The sequence below is a fragment of the Leopardus geoffroyi genome, chromosome A2 (assembly GCF_018350155.1).
Source record: "Leopardus geoffroyi isolate Oge1 chromosome A2, O.geoffroyi_Oge1_pat1.0, whole genome shotgun sequence".
Taxonomy (NCBI): domain Eukaryota; kingdom Metazoa; phylum Chordata; class Mammalia; order Carnivora; family Felidae; genus Leopardus; species Leopardus geoffroyi.
Genome location: NC_059331.1, coordinates 147,767,833 through 147,792,837, shown reverse-complemented (window position 1 = coordinate 147,792,837; position 25,005 = coordinate 147,767,833). Strand labels below are relative to the sequence as shown.

The 25,005-nt window shown below is 35.3% G+C and overlaps 1 protein-coding gene across 3 annotated transcripts in view; it reads right to left on the bottom strand.

Annotated features, from left to right (window-relative positions):
• MKLN1 (muskelin 1) overlaps positions 1-25,005 on the bottom strand; it is a 376,956-nt gene that overhangs the window by 48,439 nt on the left and 303,512 nt on the right. For all 3 annotated transcript variants that reach the window (XM_045495670.1, XM_045495671.1, XM_045495669.1), the window contains 4 exons: positions 24,414-24,526; positions 14,313-14,525; positions 7,425-7,646; positions 4,583-4,712 (listed from right to left, as the gene is read on the bottom strand). In XM_045495670.1, coding sequence (XP_045351626.1) covers positions 4,583-4,712; positions 7,425-7,646; positions 14,313-14,525; positions 24,414-24,526 — 678 coding nt within the window. The remainder of the gene's footprint in view (positions 1-4,582; positions 4,713-7,424; positions 7,647-14,312; positions 14,526-24,413; positions 24,527-25,005) is intronic.

Below are 25,005 nucleotides of genomic sequence, written 5' to 3'. Positions count from 1 at the left end.
AACAAAGAATTGGTGGAAAGGTGAAGGTGGATCCTAAAAATACGGCTGCAGAACTAACTAAGGTGGGGCATATCATAAAGGAATCTGAGAGCAGGCTGAGTTTAGACCTAATCCTGAGGGCAAGGGAGACCATGAAAAAAATTTTAATCAAGGAAGAAGACCTATCAAGTTGACATTTTAAAAAGAGATGTTTTTTTTATCTCGCTAACACTAATCAAAGGTAAGGTTGTTAATCTACTTCTCTGTTCTCCCCATACACAACTGTAAGCTCTAGGAAGATAGAGCCCTTATTCCCAATTGTGATCTCTAACACTTAGCTTGTATCTAGCACCTAGTAGATATCTGTTGAATAAATGTTAAAGCACATGATTCTGCACTGCACTGGTAACACAAAACTGCTATATTCTGCCTGCAGTATGGAGAAAGACTTGGGGGGAGAGGTGGGGTACACAAGAAGAGGAAGACCACTTATTACAGTCAAGTATAATCAAGTAAATATTTATCAACTATATTCTCAACACAAAATGACTATAGTAAATACAAGAACTTGATAAGCCTTTGAGAGGTTTTAATGAAATAATCAATGTAACAGTCTCTGTTCAGAGTATATATGTTTTCAGGGCCCCTGGCTGGCTCAGTTGATGGAGCAAGCAGCTCTTGATCTCACGGTTGTGACTTTGAGATTACTTAAAAATAAAATCTTTTAAGGGGCGCCTGGGTGGCGCAGTCGGTTAAGCGTCCGACTTCAGCCAGGTCACGATCTCGCGGTCCGTGAGTTCGAGCCCCGCGTCGGGCTCTGGGCTGATGGCTCAGAGCCTGGAGCCTGTTTCCGATTCTGTGTCTCCCTCTCTCTCTGCCCCTCCCCCGTTCATGCTCTGTCTCTCTCTGTCCCCAAAATAAATAAACGTTGAAAAAAAAAAAATCTTTTAAAAACAAATAGACAAACCAAAAAAGAAGAAGAAGAAGAAGAGGAGGAAGATCAGGAAGACAGGCCAAACAGGTGATGACAGCCCACACTAGTGAGGTTGCAATGGGACAGAGAAAAGATGGAGGTAAAACTAGCATGAGTTAATTACTGAATAGATCAGTGAACCTACAGGTAGCACTGGCAGACTCTCGTGAAAATTGAGGTACCCAACAGTAACACCAGCTGAAACTAGAGGGTCAATCTGGCCACAAGCAGGGATACTACATAATTTTGGTTACTTATAGACACACAAGCTAAGGCTGAGAAATTAGGTAACTTGTCCAAGGTGACATGACTACAAACTGAGATGGGCTCTGGAGAGCTAACACAGTGGTTCTCAATTCTGGTCACAGGACTATCAGAAACCCAGCAGGGGAGGGGAGTGAGGGGAGACAGACAGAGATACATGGGTGGGGGGTAGAGAGGAAGGGACAAATGGGAAGGAAGAGAAAAAAAAAGAAGGAAAGGAGGAGAGGGAGAGAGACAAGGAAGGGGAGAGAAGGAAGGAGGGAGGAAGATGGAGAAAAAGAAAGAAAAACAAAAATGAGAAGAACGGGATTTCAGTTTCATTTGAACACACCCGACAGAGCTGCTGAGGTTCCACAATTCTAAGTAAAACCACAACACTGTTAGGCGGGAAAACTTCCCAAGTATGTAGTCTAGCCAGATGCTCAACTCTGCCAGAAAAATCCTCTCTTAAAGCACCATACAACCTTTGGACGCTGCAACTTGTAGACACTGTCAAAATTAAGCACTTGGAAAATGTGTATCTGGACAAAAGAGTGATATTTGGACACAGAGCGATATTTTCAAAACTTCAATCAATCAGATCATGACCCTGGCATTAAACTTTTCAATAAATTCCTATTCTATTTAGAAAAAAAGAATTCCACATTTCTTGCATTTGTACAAGGCACTGAATAATCAGTCTTAACCAGTTTGCTAACCTCATTTCATACCAACTCTCCCCACCCTCAACTGGCACCAGCCCCATCTCTTTCTGGAATACGTTAAGTTCTTTCCTGCTTTGGGACCTTTGTACTTGCTCTTCTCTCACTTCTTAATGTGGTTCTTCCTAACTCTACTTCTCATCTTAAATCTTAAAGATGACCTCTGCAGAGATGGTTTCCAACCTGCTTTATCTACATGGGACATGCCTTATTCTCATGGAAGGTTTCTTCACAGCACTGAATGGCAACTGCAAGTCTCTCCAGTAGCATGTGAGTCCTCTAAGAGGAGGGATCTTAACCCCCAGGCCCACAGCTATTTCTCAAAGTTCTTAAACATACACAGCATACGGAAGGCACCAAAATATGTTAGGAGGGAAGACAAGAGAGGGTCAAACTTAGATGCTAGCAGATGACCAACAAATATCATTAAATTAATGAATAAACTTGCTTGCATGAAATAATTCACCATAAATCAATTAAAAATTAAAGAACACATAGCAAAACTGGTGATTCTGATTTCACAGAAGTTGACTATAGCAATAATTAGGGAATGAATCCACACTTGTCTTTTTTCCTAATACTTCTAGTCCACGGTAGTAAAACCATATGATGAAAAAATATTAGCACAATTTAATGTTAATTTAAAAATTGAATATAAAATTCTGCAAAGTTTCATACAATGAATACCTTTTTTTGAGAAACTGTTTAAAACAATTTTAATATTTATGTATTGTTGAGAGAGAGAGAGCATGCACACACGTGAGCGAGTGAGCAGAGGAGGGGCAGAGAGAGAGGGAGACACAGAATCTGAAGCAGCTCCAGGCTCTGAGCAGTCAGCACAGAGCCCGACGCGGTGCTCAAAGTCACCAGCCATGAGATCATGACCTGAGCTGAAGTCAGACGTTCAATTGCCTGAGCCACCCAGGCACCCCTGGGAAACTGTATTATTATTATTTTATTGTTAAGGAATCCACTTCTATGACTATCATGAGGCCCAGGCTGGGTTAAGAGTAATGAGTCCTGGAGGTAACTACACCAGACTCTGAACTTTCTGGTTATAAGCACTGTATTCTCTCTCTACCTCAGCTGAAAACCCATACTCAGGAGGCCTCAATCCCTGCTTCTCTATTCCCAGAAGATGCCAAAGCCAACTCTAAGAGGCTTTTTCAGAGAAGACGACGACTTTGCCTTCCCAGAAGACAAACCCTTTATGAGTCACAATAAATATTCAAAAACTAGACAGAAATATACCAAAATGATAACAGATTATGTCTGGATAGTTTGATACATTTTCTTTTTTTTGCATCTTTCTAATATTTTCCAAATTCTCTACATATTATTACTTTTATAATGAAAACAAAATTGAACAAAAAAAAAAAATTATCAGATGTTCCTGGCTCTAAAGCTAGCCATAACCGTAAGCAAAGCATTATCCTGATCAATTCTGCAAATTACTATATAATAACAACTAATCTTGAAAAATCTCCAAATGATTATCATTAGAGCTTACTTAGAGTGAATTTTTGTACTAGGTCTTTGTTACTATCACTGTTTGCTACTATCACACTTTGCTACTATCTTGGAAGTAGCTTAAGTATGGTGGAAAAAAAAAACACCTCTGTACTCATTTCCCCCAGAAAATAAAGCTCTAGCCTCTGTCTAGTAAGAAATATGGGAAAAGAGTCCTAAGGGTCCCTTCATGTCCACTTTTTAAGTATGGTGCTCTTTTGTCAAAAAAATTTTTTAAAGTTTTTCCTCATTAATATCAACTATTTTAATAAAAAGATCTATTTTCCTAAATAATAGCTATGGGGTGCCTGGGTGGTTCAGTTGGTTAAGTGTCTGACTTTGGCTGAGGTCACGATCTTGCAGTTTGTGAGTTTGAGCTCCACGTTGGGCTCTGTGCAGACAGCTCAGAGCCTGGAGTCTGCTTCGAGCCTGTGTGTGTGTCTCTCTCTCTCAAAAATAAACATTAAAAAATTTTTTAAAAAAGCTAAAAGAAAAAAAAAGCAAGCTGATCTAATTTCTCAAATTAGATATTTCAAACCTTTGGGTCTTAAACAAATATTATTCTTCTGTGTGTAATAGTCACAGGGTAACTATGTAAATTATTATCCAAAATAAGACACTTGAGAGTGAATGGGGCACTATTAATAACCATGCAGGACAATATGCGTAACACTGGGACTATCTCAAACAAATCAATCACCCTAGTACTTAGGAGAATAACTTGGATGCTGAGCTTGCAAACTTAAAAGGCATTACCAGTTACATTAGGTCCTCCCTCAGAACAAAGACATACTCTATCATGCTAGTGCCTGTTATATTAGTCACTATAGTAAAAGCAGAAGGTGGAAAGGATTAGCAAAAATAGAATAAGATAGTTTTTAAGATACTAATTTTTGCAAAGCCCCTCCACCAAACAAGCACACACATAAATAATATCTTTAGAAATTTATAAAAGGAAATAATATAATAACTTATATATTTTAAACAGATAAAACTGAATAATTTAGCTGGTAGATTTTTATTCCTCTTACTCAGAATTACTTCAATTAAAGACACAGGGAAAGGGTGAAGAATGGTTAGAAAGAAAAGATAATGGTCTACAGTCTTCTTTCTAAAGTAGCTAAGACGCGAGAGAAGAATCACTAAATGCCTTTACCCATTCCAGAGTCTTTCTTGGTGCCATCTGATATTATGTCTACATGATCAGAGTCCACATCATAACTAAAGAAATCATTCAAATAGGTCTTCGATCGCTGGCCACCAAATACATATAAGCAACGATTTTTCTGAAAAATAAGGAAAAAAGGGCAAAGAAGGGAGAAAGTAGTCACTTCCATGAAGAATTCAGAGTGATCCTTTTAAAATTTAAACCTCTATAAAAGCCATTTTATGACAGATTCCATGCAATGGAGTACTGTGCTGGTATAAAGAGGGATGATGAAGTTCTCTCATACTAAGAGGTGGTGATCTCTAGGATACCCTATGAAAGTAAAAAAGCAAGGTATAGAATAATGTATACAGTGCTTCCTTTGCATAAGAAAGGGAAAAAAAGGAATATGTATATGTTTGTTTCTTTCTTCAAAAAGAAACAAAGGAAAGAAAGTAAGAAAAGACCTTTATGAGAAGGGACAAAGCAGGAAGACAGGGATAGAGAAATCTGATCACTCCAAGAGTATGGTTTTGCCTTTAGAACCATGTATACTGTTTTTATTTAATTAGAAAACAAAATTAACTCAAAAGAAAAAAACAATCTCTGAAATTTGAAAAACAATGAAATAAATCTATCTGTACATAAAGATATGACCACACAGGGACATGATCACACAGAGAAATAGTATTTCTAGTGATTTTAATTCATGTTTTTTGACTCTCCATCCCTAGCTATATCCTAAACAGAAAAATAATGAGAAAGCAACCTGAAACAACATTCAGTAATTTTTGTTAGTTCTGTGATTCTGTAACTATTACAGAAAAACAGAACAAATAATGTAATATTGCCATTAAGAAGGATTTTAACCTTAAAAGATACACAAATACAAAATCAAAAGGATATTAAATTTTAAAACTCCATGATTTTTAATTTGAATTGGCCATGTTAGTAGGAACTAATGACTTAATTTTTCTCTTACTAAAAAAATATATAGATATGAGCATATATACATATAGCTATATGTGTACATAGCTCTATGTGCGTGTATAGTGGGAAGGGGGCACTCTTGGACAAAGAGAAAAATTGGGGCATCAAGAATAATGACAGCACTGGATTAAACACATCAAACATATAAGTCCACAAGTTCATAATAATGCTTAAAAAAATACACTGGTTAACTGTGGAGCCTCAACTTATTAATATGAAAACGTGACAAAGAGAAAAAAATCAAGTATTTTTCTGTGTGGTGTACACATCAGGGTAGCCAAATCGTTAATGAGGGTAAGTTTTTAATATCAGAATCAATTAATAAATACAGAATAAATAACATAATTAGAAAAATCTGTTTCACAAACCCTACACAATGATTATCAATGACTGCAAAAACCATTCAGTAAAAAGTTGACAAGAAACTTTATTACTGATCAATCAGGCTGTAACACCTAAACCCACAGAATATTCTTAACATCACCAAAAGTATGACAACTACACACTAAATGCCTCTTGACATTTTGCAATCAGACCATCTTTTAAGTATTCTTCCACCCCTCTTTTTGCCTTCCCTGCCTCTAAAAAAAGAGAATCTAAAACGAATGAAGCCTCTAGATCTAACTACCAGCTTACAGGAAATATAGAGACTAGACAATCACAACACTACAAGGATAAAATTAGCCAAATCAAGAATACAGGAAATTTGAGAGCACACATGATTCAGTTTAACAAGTAAATAAATGGCATGCAAGGGGGAAAAAATAGGAGCAGGGAGTACTGTTATGGCTTAAAAGAAATCTTAGAGACATAACAACCAAAAACAATACACAGATCTTTTTTAGAGCCTGACTTGCCGAAACCTACTATAAAAAGGTATTTTTTCAGTATTTCAGAAAACAAAATAAATGCAAACTATATATTAATGATAATACGAACTTGCTGGTGCTTTGGTTCAGTATTATAATGGTATCGTAATTATGTTTGTAAAAAGTCCTTATCTGTTAGAGATACACTACCGTATTTACAGGTGTAATGATACATTGTCTGGGATTTGCCTTAAAATACCCCAGCACAAAATTTAAGAATAAACTTAAAAAATCTACTCCTGAAATCGCTGTTGCACTATATGCTAACCAACTTGGATGTAAATTAAAACATAAATTAATTAAAAAAATAAACTTAAAAATCACAGAAACATCAAAGAAAGAAGTGAAATATTAAGTGGGGCAGATATATGAAAAATGAATAGTGTAATATTGCTAATTGTTGAGACAGATAAATAAGTACACAGGAATTTATTACACTCTTCTCTATACTTTGATATATGTTCAAAATAGCCCACAGTATGTTTTTAAAGTTATGTTCACAGAAAAAAGCCCCGGTTTTCATTATAACATCTGAAAAGGTAAAACAAAGTTTCTATATTGGTTTTGCTGATAAATTTAAATTCTAATTCTATATAGTCAATTCTTAATTCCTCACACTTAGTGGAGAGTGGCAGAGAGGAAAAGAGAACAATTGATCTTCTAGTTACTAAGAGAAATCAGTAAGTAGAAAGGTATTAAGAAAGAGAAATAGCTACAGTATCTGTATAAGCAGTAAAGTTAGTCATAAAAGTGCCTTGATTAATAGTTCAGTAATAACTATTAAGGAATTACTAGGTTAGTGGGAAGAGTCTCATAATTACCAAACAGTACATTGGCTAAGGAAGTTTTATTTTTGCCTCTCATTGCTAACACTAATCATTTATTTTTAATAAAAAGTTTTGATCTCTTTCTGAAGATTTAGATTTTACTATTCCTTTTCCTATTGAGATATACATGACAAAATAAGAATACGATATATAGAATATTCTTACTGAGTGGAATAGCATGCAGTGTCCTATCCGAGACTGGATGTCCTCAGGCCCAGCATTACAGGAGTCCTCTCGAAGAAGTTTCCAAGTTTGACATTGACAGTTGAAAGCAAACAACCCACTGAACTGTGGTTCACTGGCTCTGCTGTCGTCTACGCTGCCATTACATGTCAAAATTCTACCACCAAAGGTGTAGATCATATGTTTTTCTGAATCCATACACATCTATCAGAACAAGACAAGATTGAAGAGTTACAGATTGTTCCTGTCATATGTGCTAAAATGAAACCAACGTGTGCAGTTTTAGATTCTCAAAAAACTAAACTTTGCCTTAATAACACTAAATAGCACCCTTGATTACCATGTGCACTTACTGTAATAATGCTCACCATCTGCAGAGATTCAGGATGGATTCCTTAATACTTGGTCAGGTTTCCATTTTTCCCAGTGAGAGTAAAATATATAGGGTTAAAGAGCTTTATGCTTTCTTTAAACTGTGTAATTTTTACCAAATCAATCAATAATACATGAAGTGCTAAGTTATACCTAAGATTGAATACTGATCATACTCTATGGGTAAAGTGATCACACCCTCCTGTTCATCCTCCTTATTAAAAAAACTCCCTTCTTTCTATTCTAGGCAAGCATCCATCCTATTAATTTTGCTACCATTTAATCAGACAGCAGATATGTCAATAAGAGTGACACAGCTGAATTCATCTTTCTGTATTTATTTTGCAAAACTCTTCAGATTATGTTGTTACAAAATAGCAAAAGCAAACAAAGACATTTGCAGTCAATCCAGACTGACTTCTGTGGTGATGACTTTACCTCCTTTAACACACTACATATTTAATTTTCTTTGATGTATGTTTTGCAATTTATGTTCAAAAGCCAACCTTGATTCTTTCATTCTTTCCACTCAAGGAGACCATGGCTTTTCATAAAAGTATCTCTGAGAAAAAAGCCATATGCCGCAAGACAATAAGAACCAAATTCTATTTCAAAGTGGATAGACAAACTGGACAAATTCTATATAAGTCCAAGTTGGGAATCAGATGTTGAACACAAGTGGCACTGATATTTAAAGAATAAATTGCATATACAAAACATCTATTTTTTTGGCCAAAGCACAAATACCAGCCATTGTATGCTCAATTTTCTCCTCCCATCAAATTGTGACATTCATCTATTTTTGTACTGTTTTTAGGAAAAACCTATTTTAAATATAAATTTTATTTTTTAAATTCATAATAAAAAGAAAAGATTCTAGCATCTCCTAATCTTCCCCTAACCACTAAAAAAGATCCAGTCACTTGCCAGGTTTCTGACAACCTTCCATAAATTAAGGTGAAAATCTACTATTCCTCAAGGGTGAAATCTTGGTGAATATAGTTGAAAGTATTCCCACTCTTGAGACATTACCCTGTCTCAAGTACTTAATGTTCAGATCTCTCCAAGCACCTCAGAATCAGGTTGAAAATCTTGAGTGACTCATTATATGACCCTATTTAAATTTTCATAAATTTACAAATTCACACTATTTTTGGCCAATCTCTGTTATCCAGTCCTTATGTTTCTGCTTCATATAGCTACAAAAGGGGTTTCTATTTCCTTCTGGGGATATTGAAGTTTAATTTTAATGTGGTTATTCTCATTTGTTATTAGTGGTGAAGCATAAACATATCTTTGTCTCAGTAGCTCTCTCCAGAATACCAGACCAAACCAACTCAAAAAAAAGAGTAAGATACTGTAGTAGCTTCACCAATTCTTTCCCATATCTTAGAACGAACAGGACACAAAACAGAAATAATTTTATTCCTTCAGTTCGGTTCTTCCCTGGATAAGATAAGCAGTTTCAATGAGAGTCAATTATCGAACAAAAAGTGTTAATCACCCTAGGAAACTTTATGCTGTTCAGCAGTTTATAATTTCATTTTCACTCTTAATCTCTGAAAAAATTTTCTGAACAGCTAATGATTACTAAAGTTTGTATGGTAATATTAACATCTTTTCTCTGAAGATTTCCAGAGATCACCTAAGTCAAAAATTGGAACACCACTCACTCATCGACTCTATCAAGTTAGAAATTTAATTTCTAAAATCAAATAGTGGATAGTCACTTATTCCACACCCCAATGTTTTAAAATCCAAAAGAGTCTTTATTTTACTCTATCAAATGAATACAACATTGGCTAGGATTACCCTGGGTTCAAAATAATTCTCTCCTCACAAAATTTCAAGCTTTCAAAGCAGTGTTGCCCAAACCACCAACCTCTAAAAACGCCTCATACTAATCTGATCCTTGCTTACTTACAAAGGTAACCAGTTTCCTCTCTGCAGCCTTTAGGATTTTCTCTTAATTCCTGGTTCTAAAATTTCATTAAGGAAGTATCCAGGTAGGGATAGTTTTACTTCATTCATCCTAATCTGTCCCTGGTGTTTTAATTCTAAAACCTGTCTTTCTTCAGCTCTGAGTTTTTTTCCTTTTTAACCTTGAGGTTTGCTGTTTTTGGTTTGCCTCCATTCTTTTTCTAGAACTCCTATTAGGTGGATATTAGAACTTCAGGATCTTTTCTCTTTTCCTTAACATTTCTCTCATAATTTCAGCTAATTTAGTAACCACTTAAAGGTGAGAGCTTTTTAATCAATTCACTGAGATTGCTGTTTTGCTGTCAAATCTTTAACTTATATTTTTTCTAGATACTTCTTTATCATGGATGAAACAGCCTCCTGAGTTACTCTAAAAACATCACTTAAATTTATCTTAAAGGCTTCTTCAGTTTACAGTTCTAGCTGTTTTTGTTAATTCTTACTTTGCTGAATTCAGTACCCCTGTCTCATGGTATTAATTATTTGGAATTTTTTAGCTGCTGTTATAGGCCTTTTTGTATCTGTGAATCCCTATTCATCCGCCTCTTCATATCCAGCAGTCTTCCCCAAGGGAGCCGGTGGGGAGAAATGAGACATGATGCCGTCAAGGGCACCAGAGCAGCTCTCCATTGCCTCCTGGGAGTACTGTTCCATCATTCCAGCTCCAGTGTCTATGCTCAACACCTGATCTGTAGACAGTTATCAAAGGTAAGTGCTGCTCAAACTGGAAAATGCCCTGCTGTTCAGTCACCAATTGTTCATCTAATACTTGCCCTAGCTATATACACTTTGAGACTCAAGGAATTCTCCCCATTTTTTTTAAGTTCCCCAAGAACACTATTTCTTGTTTATTAACATTACTACCAGTGTATTCTTTTGCATTTCATAGATTGTGGGGCAGAAGGGCAGTAAAAGTATACATTCAGCCTGACAATGATCTAGTGGCCCGGGGAGAATGTTAATGAGCTGAGATCTCCAATGCTTTGATTAAAGTTTCTTCAGCCACTTCTTGGCTAGACTGTATTCTATTTTCTAGTAATTTCCCCCCAAAATGTTTATACTTGAAGGATAATTTGGCTTGATATAAAACCCTTGATTCACACTGTCTTTTCTTGATACCTTCTAGATGCTGCTCTATTGCCTCTCTTGGCATTGAACATAGCTGTAGAAAAATCTGACACCAGTCTCATTTGATTTCTCTTCTAGGTGACTTGATAAGTTTGCCTAGCTGTATCAAAATGCTGTATCTTTGAAATTCAATATACCTTAGAGTTGAATGTCTAGGTCAATTTCCCCTGAAGATAGCATGCCCTTTCGATATGTAAGTAGTCTTGAATTAATTATTAATAAATATTTATTCTATTCCACGGTCTTGGTTTTCTTCTTTAATGTCTCCAATTATGTGTATGTTGGCTCTCTTTTGACTGCATTCTCCATCTATAATTTTCTGGCTAATCCTTTTTAAGTCTTTTTTCTGTTTTCTTTATCAGCTCTTCTTATTTCTATGCTATATGACACTTACCTATTCTTTACACACACTGTAGATTGTTGTTACTTTCTGGAAGTGCCAATATAATTTTCTTTAATCTCTTTCCTGAATTTTATCAGGTCCACTTTCACTTGCACCTATTATTTGGCCATCTCATCTGCATTCTTGAACTTATGCTTTGTAGTCTTCTTGACAGTTGCAAGCTTCCTTAAGCCATTTAATTCATTTTAGAATACTGGGATATAATTTTTCAAATGCTGTTACATGAAGGAAAGTTTTGCTGGTTCTTTTTCTTCTTACTGCTTTTCTTCAGAGTACCTCTCTACAGATTTGGTGTTTATTGCTTTTTCATTTTTCATATTTAAATGAGTTGAACTTCCCTGGATGGGATAACAGAAGGTTCCTAACAGAAGGGTGATGCTCTTGCTCCAGGATTCTCTCCTCTGCTGCTACTGAATTAAATGACTTCTTCAAAACCTGGTGCTACTGTGAAGTCACGTTATCTCTAACTACAAACCTTATCTGGTTTAGGGGGGGGCTTCTGTTTCATGCCTTGAGCTCTCCCCTATTACTACTGTTGTGGGCTTCAATACTGGCTCTGGGTATTTCAGTTGTTTCTGGCTAAACTTACAAGGAATTGGGAGTCGTGGGTTTTCTCTGGCTCCTGGTTTTACTGAAATGTGACTTGTGGGGGTGTTTTTCCTTAATCTTTTTGTTTGGTTCTCATTGTTACTGAAAATCATACAAAGAAACAACTTGGAAAATTTCAGAACTAAGCTACCACTGTGATCTTAAGAAATCCAAAAGCTTTAAATTTTAGGGTTTTTTTTTTTATGTTAAAATTCAAAATGGCAAAGTAACTTCTAAACATGTCTTCATGCCTCTAGCTTTCTCACATTCTTCTCAAATTTGAATGTGAAGTGTCAAGTCTTAATGTGTCATAAATGACCCTAGGTAATTTTTGGAGTAAGTTCCAACGTATAGTTTTATTTGCATGAAATCGAATACAAAATGAAGACTTATAAAGATTGTGTTAATTGGTGAAATCCTGGTTTCTTCACCCCTAGCGTTCTTCTATTACATCTAATCAGATGAAAATCAAGCATCATGTAATAGAACCTAGCTTCCAAAGAACATTCAATTTTATTAAAGTCAAGACAAACCAAGGTCACACGCAAGGACAATAAATGTGCTCCACTCAGACTACCCCTGAGCTATTCTTTTTTCAATCTATAAAAAGAAAGACATAAGCATCTTTTGTAAAAGAAATTTGTAACCAGTTGGAAGAAAATAAATGGTTTCCCTAACAGTGTTATCTGCTGATGCTCTGTTTTTAAAAGATCGGAACCAGCCTAACATTTTTTTGGAGTATTTATTTTCCACATGAGCAACACTGAAGGTGTCAGCAGGGAAGTGCAGAGCTTTGCAGAGTTCAGTTATGTAGAGCCAGCAGAAGTTCTAAATTCAATCTGGGGAATACTCTGAAGACTAACATTTTTGATTTTCTACCCACTACTCACTTGATAGGCATAAAACCCACTCCTCTTTTCCTTACCATTCTCCTATAAAAACTACTTGTTATTATAAGTATGTCAGTAGAATAGTTTAAAGGCAAAGAATTAACAAAAACCTCCAAAGAAAATAAAGAGTGGGGTTTTAATTCCTAGATAAGATATTAGGCCTAAGCTAAATTCTGTGAAAATCTTAGCACCACCTACAATTTCTCAAGTACTAGATAATACTATGTTCATCAATGCAGTGCTACAGAGTTTTAAAAAGTCTTTTCTCCCTCATACGACAAAAAACCCTTTGGATATGGGGTGAGCCAAGTAAAACTGCCTACAGAATTGTTACTGGTTATTGTTTTGGGTACTAATCTAAACTGATATACACTAAATATCTAAAAACAGGTAACAGTGACAATGACATTGATGGGGATAATGATGAGTATATTAAATTTTTAATATTAGAAAGGTTTACAGATCACTGTGTGTAGTCTTTTAGTTTATAGCACCATTATGTGATTTCTACTGTTGCTCAATTTAAATTTTGTTGTTGTTGTTTAACATTTATTTTTGAGAGGCAGAGGAGGCAGAGCATGAGCGGGAGAGGGAGAGAGAGAGAGGGAGACATAGAATCCAAGGCAGGCTCCAGGCTCTGACCTGACAGCACAGAGCCTGATATGGGGCTCGAACTCACAGACCATGAGATCATGACCTGAGCCGAAGTCGATGCTTAACCGACTGAGCCACTCAGGCACCCCTTATTGGTGCTCAGTTTAACAACTTCATCTAGTATATGTCAAATTCCTATCTGCTTTATGATTATATACAAAAGTAAATATATTTCACTCCAATTGGAAGAAAAGCTCTGGATTTCAAATTCTCAAACTCATTATAAAGTAATTTTAAATTTCTTCCACGAATGCAGAATAAAGTTTTAAAAGTGTAAGTTGTTACTGTTATGAGTTATGACTGTTTATTATAAAATCAAAATTTGTTTTCCTAATATGTACTGCTCCATCTACTCTATAAAGTTTTTATAAATTAACACTTGTTCTGATATTAGTATTTTATCTTGCATCAAACAAGAGAAAAAAATTTTATTTATTTTTTATTTTTATTTTTTTAAATTTATTTTTTTTTTAACGTTTATTTATTTTTGAGACAGAGAGAGACAGAGCATGAATGGGGGAGGGGCAGAGAAAGAGGGAGACACAGAATCGGAAGCAGGTTCCAGGCTCTGAGCCATCAGCCCAGAGCCCGACACGGGGCTCGAACTCACGGACCGCGAGATCGTGACCTGAGCCGAAGTCGGACGCTCAACCGACTGAGCCACCCAGGTGCCCCGAGAAAAAAAATTTTAACTAACTTTATACCTACTGAAACAATAGTTACTTTTATTATCTATTATAGGTATTTATAGGAAATCACTAATAGACAACACAGCATAACATGCGAAATAAACTCTAAGAGCAAGAGTTACTGAGCACTAATTAGTTCCACCATATATTTATCTGTGCACCAAACCTGATGATCAAACACCAATTTTGGCCCTCCGTCAGCAGCAGTATCCTCACTGAGTAACATCCATGTGTTTGTGTCAATGTCATAACGATAGAAGTCACTTTTCAGAGATTTGCTGTTCCTCACAGAGGAATCCAAATAACGCCCCAATGTGTAGATTTGCCTTCGCTGAATGTCAATGCACATCTTATGACATGATCTGGCGCTAGGACCATTCTGTGAGAGCAAAACAAGAAAAAAGAAAAATATTCAAAGACCAAATAATAAAAAGTAAAATTAAATGTTCTTTTTTGTTGACTTTTATTGAAAGGTTTGCAATATAAGTCCAACACACAGTTAGATCTTACCACAGAAATGCTTAAAATCTACCAGGAAAGATAAGATGAACTATTCTGCACATGGCACTCTGCTTATAACACTCATACGGCTTCTGTGATATACTCACTGCACTGTAGTCATTTGTGCACAGAACTCTATTCTCTAGGACATGTTAATCTAAAGACACAATTGGTCTTTTAAAATATTTCTCATTACAATTTCTCATCTGAGTCTAGCACAAAACAGACCCCCCAAGAATAACTAGAATTGCTGAATTTCGTAACTGGAAGGAACCTTAAAAAGATCTCTAGTTTAATAATCTCCTTTTAAAGATGAGGAAATATAACCCAAAGAGAAAAGGTATCCTGAAGACTAGTAAACTAGTGACAGCACCAGAATAAAAATCCAAATCTCTGACTTCTTCATCCATACCTTACATTATATAAAACGGACACTTCCGCTCAGACAAATAACACAATGAGGGAAACAGTATGAATAACACTATATTATCAACAAAAATTATTTAGTTGAGATCATTTGTATCACAGGACTGAATAAAAGACAAAAAAAAAAAATATATTGCAGCATAAACAAAACAGAGTTCATGGAAAAAAAAGAGCTTCAATTGGGCAGGATTTGATTAGTTGAAAGGGGAAAAGGAGAGATTTAATATTTGTTAAATATGTCCTAAATTCTATGTTACAATATTTGTTAAATATGTCCTATATTCTATGTATACTAATTACGACATGTCTATGTATATTTCATTCAATCCACATAACTCTATAAGGAAATATTACCATTTCATAGATTCTAAGTAATCTGTTCAGTGTAACAGAACTAGGAAGACAGAGAATCTAAGCTTCAGTGTAACTAGAACCAAAAACTGTGTTCTTTCCACTCTTCTAGATTAGTTTTCCACAAGGTAAGAGAAACAAAAGCAAAAATAGACTGAATACAATATGTGTGGTTATGGCTGAGATGAAGAATTCCTACTGCAGAAATAAGAGTTGAAGAGTAATGCAGAAATAGAAGCCTGGTGAATGACTGACAGAGGAGACTGGATATAACCTCACAGGCAGTAAAGGACTATCATGGGTTTCTAGAGCAGGATAGAACATTAAAAAAGCAGTATTATAAAAAGAGCATTCTAGCACTGTTATTTAGATTAAATGAATAAAGATATTAGGCAGGAAGAATAATTTGACATTAGGGTTATGAATCTAGATGTTAAGTTGATTTGAATCTGCACTTTAGTATTCATACTAAATACTATTTTAAAACTTATTTTTAAAGATTTTTGCCAAAGAAAATCTCCAGCAGATAAGGTAGAAATATTATTTTTTGAAAGAATTTTCTCCCTAATTAATCTCAAAAACAAAGATAGGGTAATGCATAATAAATCTATGCCATATATTCTAGAATGTGAGATTTGAAATTTTATTAGGGGAGGTAACAGAACTTCTTGCTTCAGCTTAATTAGCCTAACTGCTATTAAAATGAGTAAATTATACTCTTAATATGAAGAAAAATGGAAATAAAAAATAGGAACCAAGAGAATAGAAAACAGACAAAAAAATTGAGATATTTAACAAAGTTGGTTTCCTTAAAGATTAGAATTATAAACCACTAGCAAGACTAATTTTTTAAAAACGAAGAGAAGACACAAATTGCCAAATATGAGAAATGAAAGCAGGAACATAACTTACAGGCTCACTAGAAGTTAAAAAGAAAATAAGGGACCATTATGAAAAAACCTAGGTAAAATCTGACAATATTGATAAAATGGACATATTCCTTGAAAAACTGTAAACTTACCAAAATTGACATGAGATAAAAGAGAAAATCTGAAGTCACTATACCTACTGAAAAATTGATTTCATAATTTAAAAACTTCCCATAGCGACACCTGGGTGGCTCAGTCCGTTAAGCCACTCTTGGTTTCAGCTCAGGTCATGACCTCACAGTTTGTGGGTTTGAGCCCCACATCAGGCTCTGTGTTGGCAGTGTGGAGCATGCTTGGGATTCCCTGTTCTTCCTCTCCCTCTGCCCCTACCCTGCTCTCTCTCTCTCAAAATAAATACATAAACATTGAGGTTTTTTTTTAAAATAGAATCTTCCCACAAATAAAATGCCAGTCCTAGATATGTATACGGGTAGATTTTATCAAACACAAGAAATAATATTCCTAACTTATGAGGATAAGAGAACACTAAAACCAATTAACAATACTACTACAAGAAAGAGGAAAAATAATTTACAGGCAACACCAACCAGTATAACTCATGAACAGACACAAAACTAATCTTTAACAAAATATTATCAAATTAAATGCAGCAATATATAAACAGGATATTCCTTAACTAACGGGGGTTTATTTCAGGAATGCAAAGTTAATTTTACATTTGAAAACTGATCAAGGTAATTCACCACATTAACAGAATTAAAGGGAAAAAATATGATCTTATCTATATAGAAAAAGCATCTGATGAAATTCAACAGACATTTATGAGGAAACTCATAGAAAACTAGGAATAGAAAGGAATGTCTTCAATCTGGTAAGAATGCATGAAATCCTAAATCTAATTCTTCACTTTTTAAATTTTTTTAGAAAGAGTGAGCGCTCAGGTGCATGCATGAGAGAGAGAGAGAGAGAGAGAAAGAGAGAGAGAGAGAGAGAGAGAGAGAGAATCTCAAGCAAGCTCCACACCCAGAACGGAGCCCAAGGCAGGGCTCAATCCCATGACTGTGAGATCACCACCTGAGCTGAAATCAAGAGTTGGACACTCAACCGACTGAGCCACCCAGAAGCCCCTAATTTTTCACTTAACAGTGAAATAATGAACGTTGTCCTGCGAGAATCTGAAACAAGATAAGGATGTCTAGTCTCACTTGCTCTATTTAACACCATATGAGAAGTCCAAATCAGTGCAATAAGGCATTAAAAAAAAAGGTTAGAAACAGAAAAAAAAGAGCAAAAAGGAAGAAAGAAAATTCTCTCTATTCATAGATGACAAAACTGTTGAAACATCTTAAGAAATCAACAAAAAGAAATAATAAATGAATTTAGAAGTGTCATGATATAAAGGCAATAGTAAAAAAATAACTATATTAGCAGTAAGCAAAAAGATAAAAACAATTTTAAGCTCCATTTACAATAGCATGAAAAAACAAAATACACTGGGATCAATCTAATAAAAATATTCAAGACCTCTAACCTAAAAACCCAAAGAGTGCTGACAAATAATGAAGACTAAAATAAATGGAGATTTAATTTAACTATGTTCATGGATTAGAAGATCTAATATTATTAAGACATCAATTCTCAGCAAACTGATTTATAGACATTGCATTCTCAATCATAATCCCAACAGATTTAGAAATTGACAATATTATTCTAAAATTTATATGAAATGTAAAAGACCTAGAAGAATCAAAATAATTTCTTTTTTTAAAGTTTATTTATTTCTTTTGGAGGGGGGAGGGGCAGAGTGAGAGGGGAAGAGAGAATCCCAAGCAGGTTCCACACTGTCAGTGTAGAACCCAACACCAGGCTTGATCTCATGAACCAGTGAGATCATGACCTGAGCAGAAATCAAGAGTCAGATGCTTAACTGACTGAGCCACCCAGGAACTCCTCAAAACAATTTTTGTTTATTTATTTATTATTATTTTTAATTATTATTGTTTTTTAATGTTAATTTATTTTTGAGAGAGAGAGACAGTATGAGCAGGAGACGGGAAGAGAGAGAGGGAGACGCAGAATCTGAAGCAGGCTCCAGGCTCTGAACTGTCAGCACAGAGCCTGATGTGGGACTCAAACTAATGAACCATGAGATCATGACCTGAGCCGAAGTTGGATGCTTAACCAACTGAGCCACCCAGGTGCCCCACAAAATAATTTTTAAAAAGAAGAATAAAGAGGTCTTGTATTACCTGACCTCAAGAAGTGTCATAATGGTATATGAACAGACCAAAAGATAATGGAGCAGGCTAGAGTATTCAAAAAGAGACATATACTTATATGATCAATTGATTTTTGACAAACACGCCAAAGCAATTCAATGGGGAAAGAAGATAGGGAGCAACCAGAACTTTCATACATTTCTGGCAGGAATATAAAATGGTATAATCACTTTGGATAAAGCTTTAGTAGTTTCATCAATAGATGCTAAAGGTAAAAGTTTGATGAATAATAGGGTATTTTCATAATCTCAAGATGTCTCCTCACAAATTACATATTAATTATAGAGGGGGAAAAATCTGGAGGGCACTCTCCTTAAACAAGTGATCAAAGGTACCAGACAAGCTGACACAATGCGCCTCCTGACAGGATATACTAAGGGCTACCCAATGTCATCCACATGGTATCCCTGCTAAAAATGCTCAACCTAAATCCAATCCCAAGGAAAGAACAGACAAAGCAACTGAGTGACAGTCTACAAAATAATTACTATGTGTTCTTCAAAAATGTCAAGGTCTAGAAAGATAAGGAAAGGTTGAGGAACTATTCCAGACTAAAGGAGACTAAAGAAACATGACACTGAAATGAATACATGATCATGAACTGAGTCTTGGTCAGGGATGGGGGTTGGGAGTGACAGTGGGACACATATAAAGGACATTACTGAGGTATTACATAATTAGGGTCTATATCTAAAAAGGGTCTGTGGATTAAATTAAAGCAGCAGTTCTCAGTGCATTCTGGGGTTTCCAAGATACTTCAGGGAGTCCACACAGTTTTCTTTTGTTTGTTTGTTTGTTTGTTTGTTTAATACCACCACTAAGGGTAAGAATTTTGTCCTTCACTCTTATTATCTCTTGAGTGTCCATGAAACTTTCCAGGAGCTACACAACTTCTGATATAACCACAGATTGGATACAGAAGCAGATATGAATCCAGCTGTCTTTTGTTAAGCTGAACATTAAAGAGATTTAGAAAACTATAAAACAGGGGCACCTGGGTGGCTTAGTCAGTTAAGCATCGGACTCTTGATTTCGGCTCTCATGGTTTGTGGCTTTGAGCCCTGCGCTGGGCTCCACACTGCAGTGCAGAGCCTGCTTGGGATTTTCTCTCTTTCCTTATCTTTCTGCCCCTCCTCTGCTCTCTCTCAAAATAAATAAACTTAAAAACAAACAAACAAACAAACAAACCCATACTTAAAAAAAAAAAGAAAACCGCAAAACAGTGCTACCTGACACGCGGTGGTTATTTCAAGGAAATGTACCTTATGTGACTGAGTTACAAGCTGACCTAGTTGCTTTCTCCATGGAACACTATATTCACTTGAAAGAAAATTAACAATCCAAATATGGTTATCCAGACATTATAGCCATGACAGGCATTTTCTGAAAAATGAAGTATGTCATTTTGTACAAGGTGAAAGATTTATACGATTTGAAGAGAAACCAGAGTATGAAGTATGTCATTTTGAAGGAAAACAGACAAAATTTGTATCCAATGATAAAAGCAAATTTTATTAAAATTTTTAAAAATACATATTATTAATTTTAAAAATTATTAAAAATTAATTTCAATGACTTTTATTATTAAAAACACTTTAAATAGGCTTCATGCCCAGCACAGAGCCAACATGGGGCTTGAACTCATGATCCTGAGATGAAGACTTGAGCTGAAATCAAGAGTTGGACACACTTAATCGACTGAGCCACCCAAGGGCCCCATTAAAAGCAAATTTAAGGAAAGAGTGTCCAATGGAAAAAAGACAGTCTCTTTAGCAAATGGTGCTGGGAGAACTGGACAGCAACATGCAGAAGAATGAAACTAGACCACTTTCTTACACCATACACAAAAATAAACTCAAAATGGATGAAAGACCTCAATGTGAGACAGGAAACCATCAAAACCCTGGAGGAGAAAGCAGGCAACAACAACCTCGATCTCAGCTGCAGCAATTTCTTGCTCAACACATCTCCAAAGGCAAGGGAATTAAAAACAAAAATGAACTATTGGTACCTCCTGAAGATAAAAAGCTTCTGCACTGCAAAGGAAACAATCAACAGAACTAAAAGGCAACCGACGGAATGGGAAAAGATATTCGCAAATGACATATCGGATAAAGGGTTGGTATCCAAAATCTATAAAGAATTTAACAAACTCAACACCCGAAAAACAAATAATCCAGTGAAGAAATGGCCAGAAGACATGAATAGACACTTTTCCAAAGAAGACATCCAGATGGCCAACAGACACGTGAAAAGACGCTCAATGTCACTCATCATCAGGGAAATACAAATCAAAACCACACTGAGATACCACCTCACATCAGTCAGAGTGGCTAAAATTAACAACTTAGGAAACAACAGAAGCTGGCAAGGATGTGGAGAAAAGGGAACCCTCCTGCACTGTCAGTGGGAATGCAAACTGTTGCAGCCACTCTGGAAAACAGTATGGAGGTTTCTCAAAAAATTAAAAATAGAACTACCCTACAACCCAATAATAGCACTACTAGGAATTTATCCAAAGGATACAGGAATGCTGATGCATAGGGGCATGTGTACCCCAATGTTTATAACAGCACTTTCAACAACAGCCAAAGTATGGAAAGAGGCCAAATGCCCATCAACTAATGGATGGATAAAGAAGATGTGGTTTATATATACAATGGAATACTACTTGGCAATGAGAAAGGATGAAATCCTGCCATTTGCAGCAACGTGGATGGAGCTGGAAGGTATTATGTTGAGTGAAGTCAGTCAGAGAAAAACAGGTATCATATGTTTTCACTTACATGTGGATCCTGAGAAACTTAAGAGAAGACCATGGAGGAAGGGAAGGGAAGGGGAAAAAAACAGTTACAAACAGAGAGGGAGAGAGGCAAACCATAAGAGACTCTTAAATACAGAGAATAAGCTGAAGGTTGATGAGGGCGTGGGGGAGAGGGGAAAGTGGGTGATGGGCATTGAGAAGGGAACTTGCTGGGATGAGCACTAGGCGCTGTATGTAAGCGATGAACCATGGGAATCTACCGCCCTCTGTAAAGAGCACACTTTACACACTGTATGTTAGACAAATTGACAATAAATTTTATTTAAAAAAATAAAGCAAATTTAAAATTTAAAAATTTGTTTTTAAGCAAAATTAGAATTTTTTTAAAACTTTTATCTGCCACTGTGATCTTGACTTCTATCTGCCACTTGTGATACTTAAAAGAGTTTTCTAATGAAATTGATAGGGATGTTAACAAAGATGGGGGTTTTGGGTATTGTATAATAAAATGTCAACATTTGGAAGATGTGCAGAACTCAGGAAACTAGTAATTTTCAAGTGGTTGATACATGGGTAAAAAAAACCGTGCATGGGTAAAAGATCCACTCAAAGAGCAGATAGAACAATGGATTTTAATGTAACAGAAAATGTTAGCTGATATGGTTTGAGTCTATAATGCAATCAATCACTTTTAAGAAACAACCACTTGTCAATTTGGGATATGAGATCAGATCAAAAAAGACCATGTGCAAGTATCTGAAAAGGCTATTAAAATACTATTCTCCTTTCCAGAAACATATCTATGTGAGGTCCAATATTCTTCACATATTTCACAGAAAACAACATGTCACAAGGGATCAAACAGAGAAGCAGATAGGAGAATCTAGCTGTCTTCCACAAAGCCTGACATTAAAGAAACTTTAGAAATGCAAAACTAAAGAAAAATATATTTTTTTAAACCTTTATAAAAACTTACTTGCATATTTAAATGAACATTTAAAATAATTATTCTAGGAGGTGAACCACTCTATTATCTTTCAATCTCCTAAATGTGTTATTAGATACATATTTAAGTAAATTAAAATGAATTAAATTAATACTGCTTCTTTACTGTACATCATACTTTTAAACCACATGTCTCACGGTATCATCAAACAATAACTTGTACTCACTGGTACAGAAAATGATATATGAAATACTAACTGTTTAATTTTGGAAGAAATGAATATGAATATTTATGCTACAGCCATATACCATTACTATTTACTTCATAGAAAGATCAACAAAAGGTTTTTCAGCATCTATATGTAGAAAACAATAATAAACTATAATAAATCTGAACTCCAGTAATGGGTCATCACTTATCTCTACTGACTTCAAAATAACAGAAACAAAGTATTCTCATCAAAATAAATTCTATATTTTTCTATTAGTTTTAAATATTTATTAATTGCATTCCAAATATTGTTTATAACACATATAAATGATATAAAAGTAATACTCATGCCCAGCTTCAAAAGTAGAACATTAATATGACCTTTAAGGCTCCCTGTGAACTAACCCATCTTTTGCCAAAAGAGCCACTCTCCTGATTTTGCATTTATCTTCCCTTGCTTTTCTCCAGCATTAACTTTTCATCTATTGGAGGCAAAAGTTTAAGAAAGAAACCATAATGTTGGAATTAGTGTCAAAAGGAGTAGAGAGGAAGACATGTGCAATGCAATACTGGGTGCTAGAACTCTTGGAACTTATGCACCAATTAGGCATATTCAATGATGATGAAGGAGGATTTCAGGATGAACCCTAGACTTAGTACTGCAAGAATAATTACAGATGCAATCAACTTGGATTTAAAATAGTTTAAGAAAAATAAATTAGGAATTTTTTTAGATCACTCTTTATTTTTGTTGAAGATAGAAATAATGACTTCAGAAAATAGTACTTTAATACTGAAAGACAAAGGCCATTTTTATATATTTTTATGGGAAAACAAACAGAAATCAGAATTTTAAGATAGCTTTGAAAAGATAAAAACTACTCAAATTAATCAATGAACACCCCAAGTAAGCAGGAATCCAATTTCCTAGAATTAAAGACATAGCACCAGATCATTCTAAAATGGCCATCCTGGATTAATAGGAGTGGATTTTGAATTAGGTCTTTTCCCCTCACTTTTCATTTTCAGCTCCTACCATTTTGTTAAGTTTATTTGTCACCTCCTAATCTGAAACAGCTTAGATGGGAAGGTACGATAAAAAATTCTAGGGGCGCCTGGGTGGCTCAGTTGGTTGAGCATCGGACTTTGGCTCAGGTCATGATCTCACAGCTTGTGGGTTTGAGCCCTGTGTCAGGCTCTGTGCTGACAGCATGGAGCCTGGAGCCTGCTTCCGATTTGGTGTCTCCCTCTCTCCCTTCCCCTCCCCCTCTTGTACTCAGTCTCTCTCAAAAATAAATATTTTTAAGATTTCTATAAAGATTTAGAAAAAATAAATGAATTAACATTTGCTTTATACTAGTGTATAATTATGCACTTCTTTAATCCAAAGCTGTAAATCCAAGCCATCGTATTCACTAAGAAAATGCTTTATGTATATATGTATCAACACACACGTGAATACAATTTTAGTTAAGAATAAAATATACATCATTTGTGAAAACTGATATATATAGTCAAATAATAAGGGGCCAAAATAGTGAAAAAGCAAGGACATTAAAAAGAATATTTTCCCAGAGGAAATTAAAATAAGACGAATGCTCAAAGTAAGAGTAGAGGTGACAGAGACATGAGAAAAAAGATCAATACACAGTTACATTTCCAGGCTAACATAGTTAAAAACTATATTATATTCAATACTCATTTCTATTTATCCCTATGAAATAGATTTGTTCATGTACCAGTAGTTGAAGAACCAGGTATAGAAGTTCACCTGTTCACCATGAATTCTTCTGCTACTACTGTGGACAGACATGAGAAAGGACTACAAATCATCTGGAAAAGGAAGTGTACACCCACACCCCTATCATAAAACAGATGGATGAAAAGTCTGAGAACTTGCCTCTTTCTCAGTGTCTCTAGAGATACATGTCCACTGGTTCTCCTTCACACTGTACGCCCAGAAGTCAGCAAGATCTTGAGTTCCATCCCAGCCACCAAACAAATAAACGGTCTCTATGAAAATTAGAAAAATATGTATAAAAAAAACTTAACGATAAAATTTAAGTAAAGGCACCCAGATCTAGCCATTGTTTCTAAGACCATTTAAAGCATGTCTAAATAAACTTAAAAATGAAATTTGTAAATGGATGGCATTCCAAAATATACCCTAGACTAGTATCTCCTAAACATGGGTATATGGAAAGGCTGCTGTAGGACCACCATTTCGAGAGACTTATAAAAATACAAATAACTAAGAGACATCCTCAAGATTCTGATTTCATAGGTCTTCAGTGGGTAAGAAGACTCTGCATTTTTTAAAGTTTCCAGGGTGAATCTGATGTGCAGCCAGTTTAGGACTCTCTGTGTTAGGCTGTGGAAAGTTCACATTTGGCAGTTTCTTAGCAATGCAGCTTCACATCGTTAAAAAAAAAAAAAAAAAAAAAGAAAAGAAAAGAAAAAAAAAGGAACCCTAAGGGAAAAGATGGCCTAAA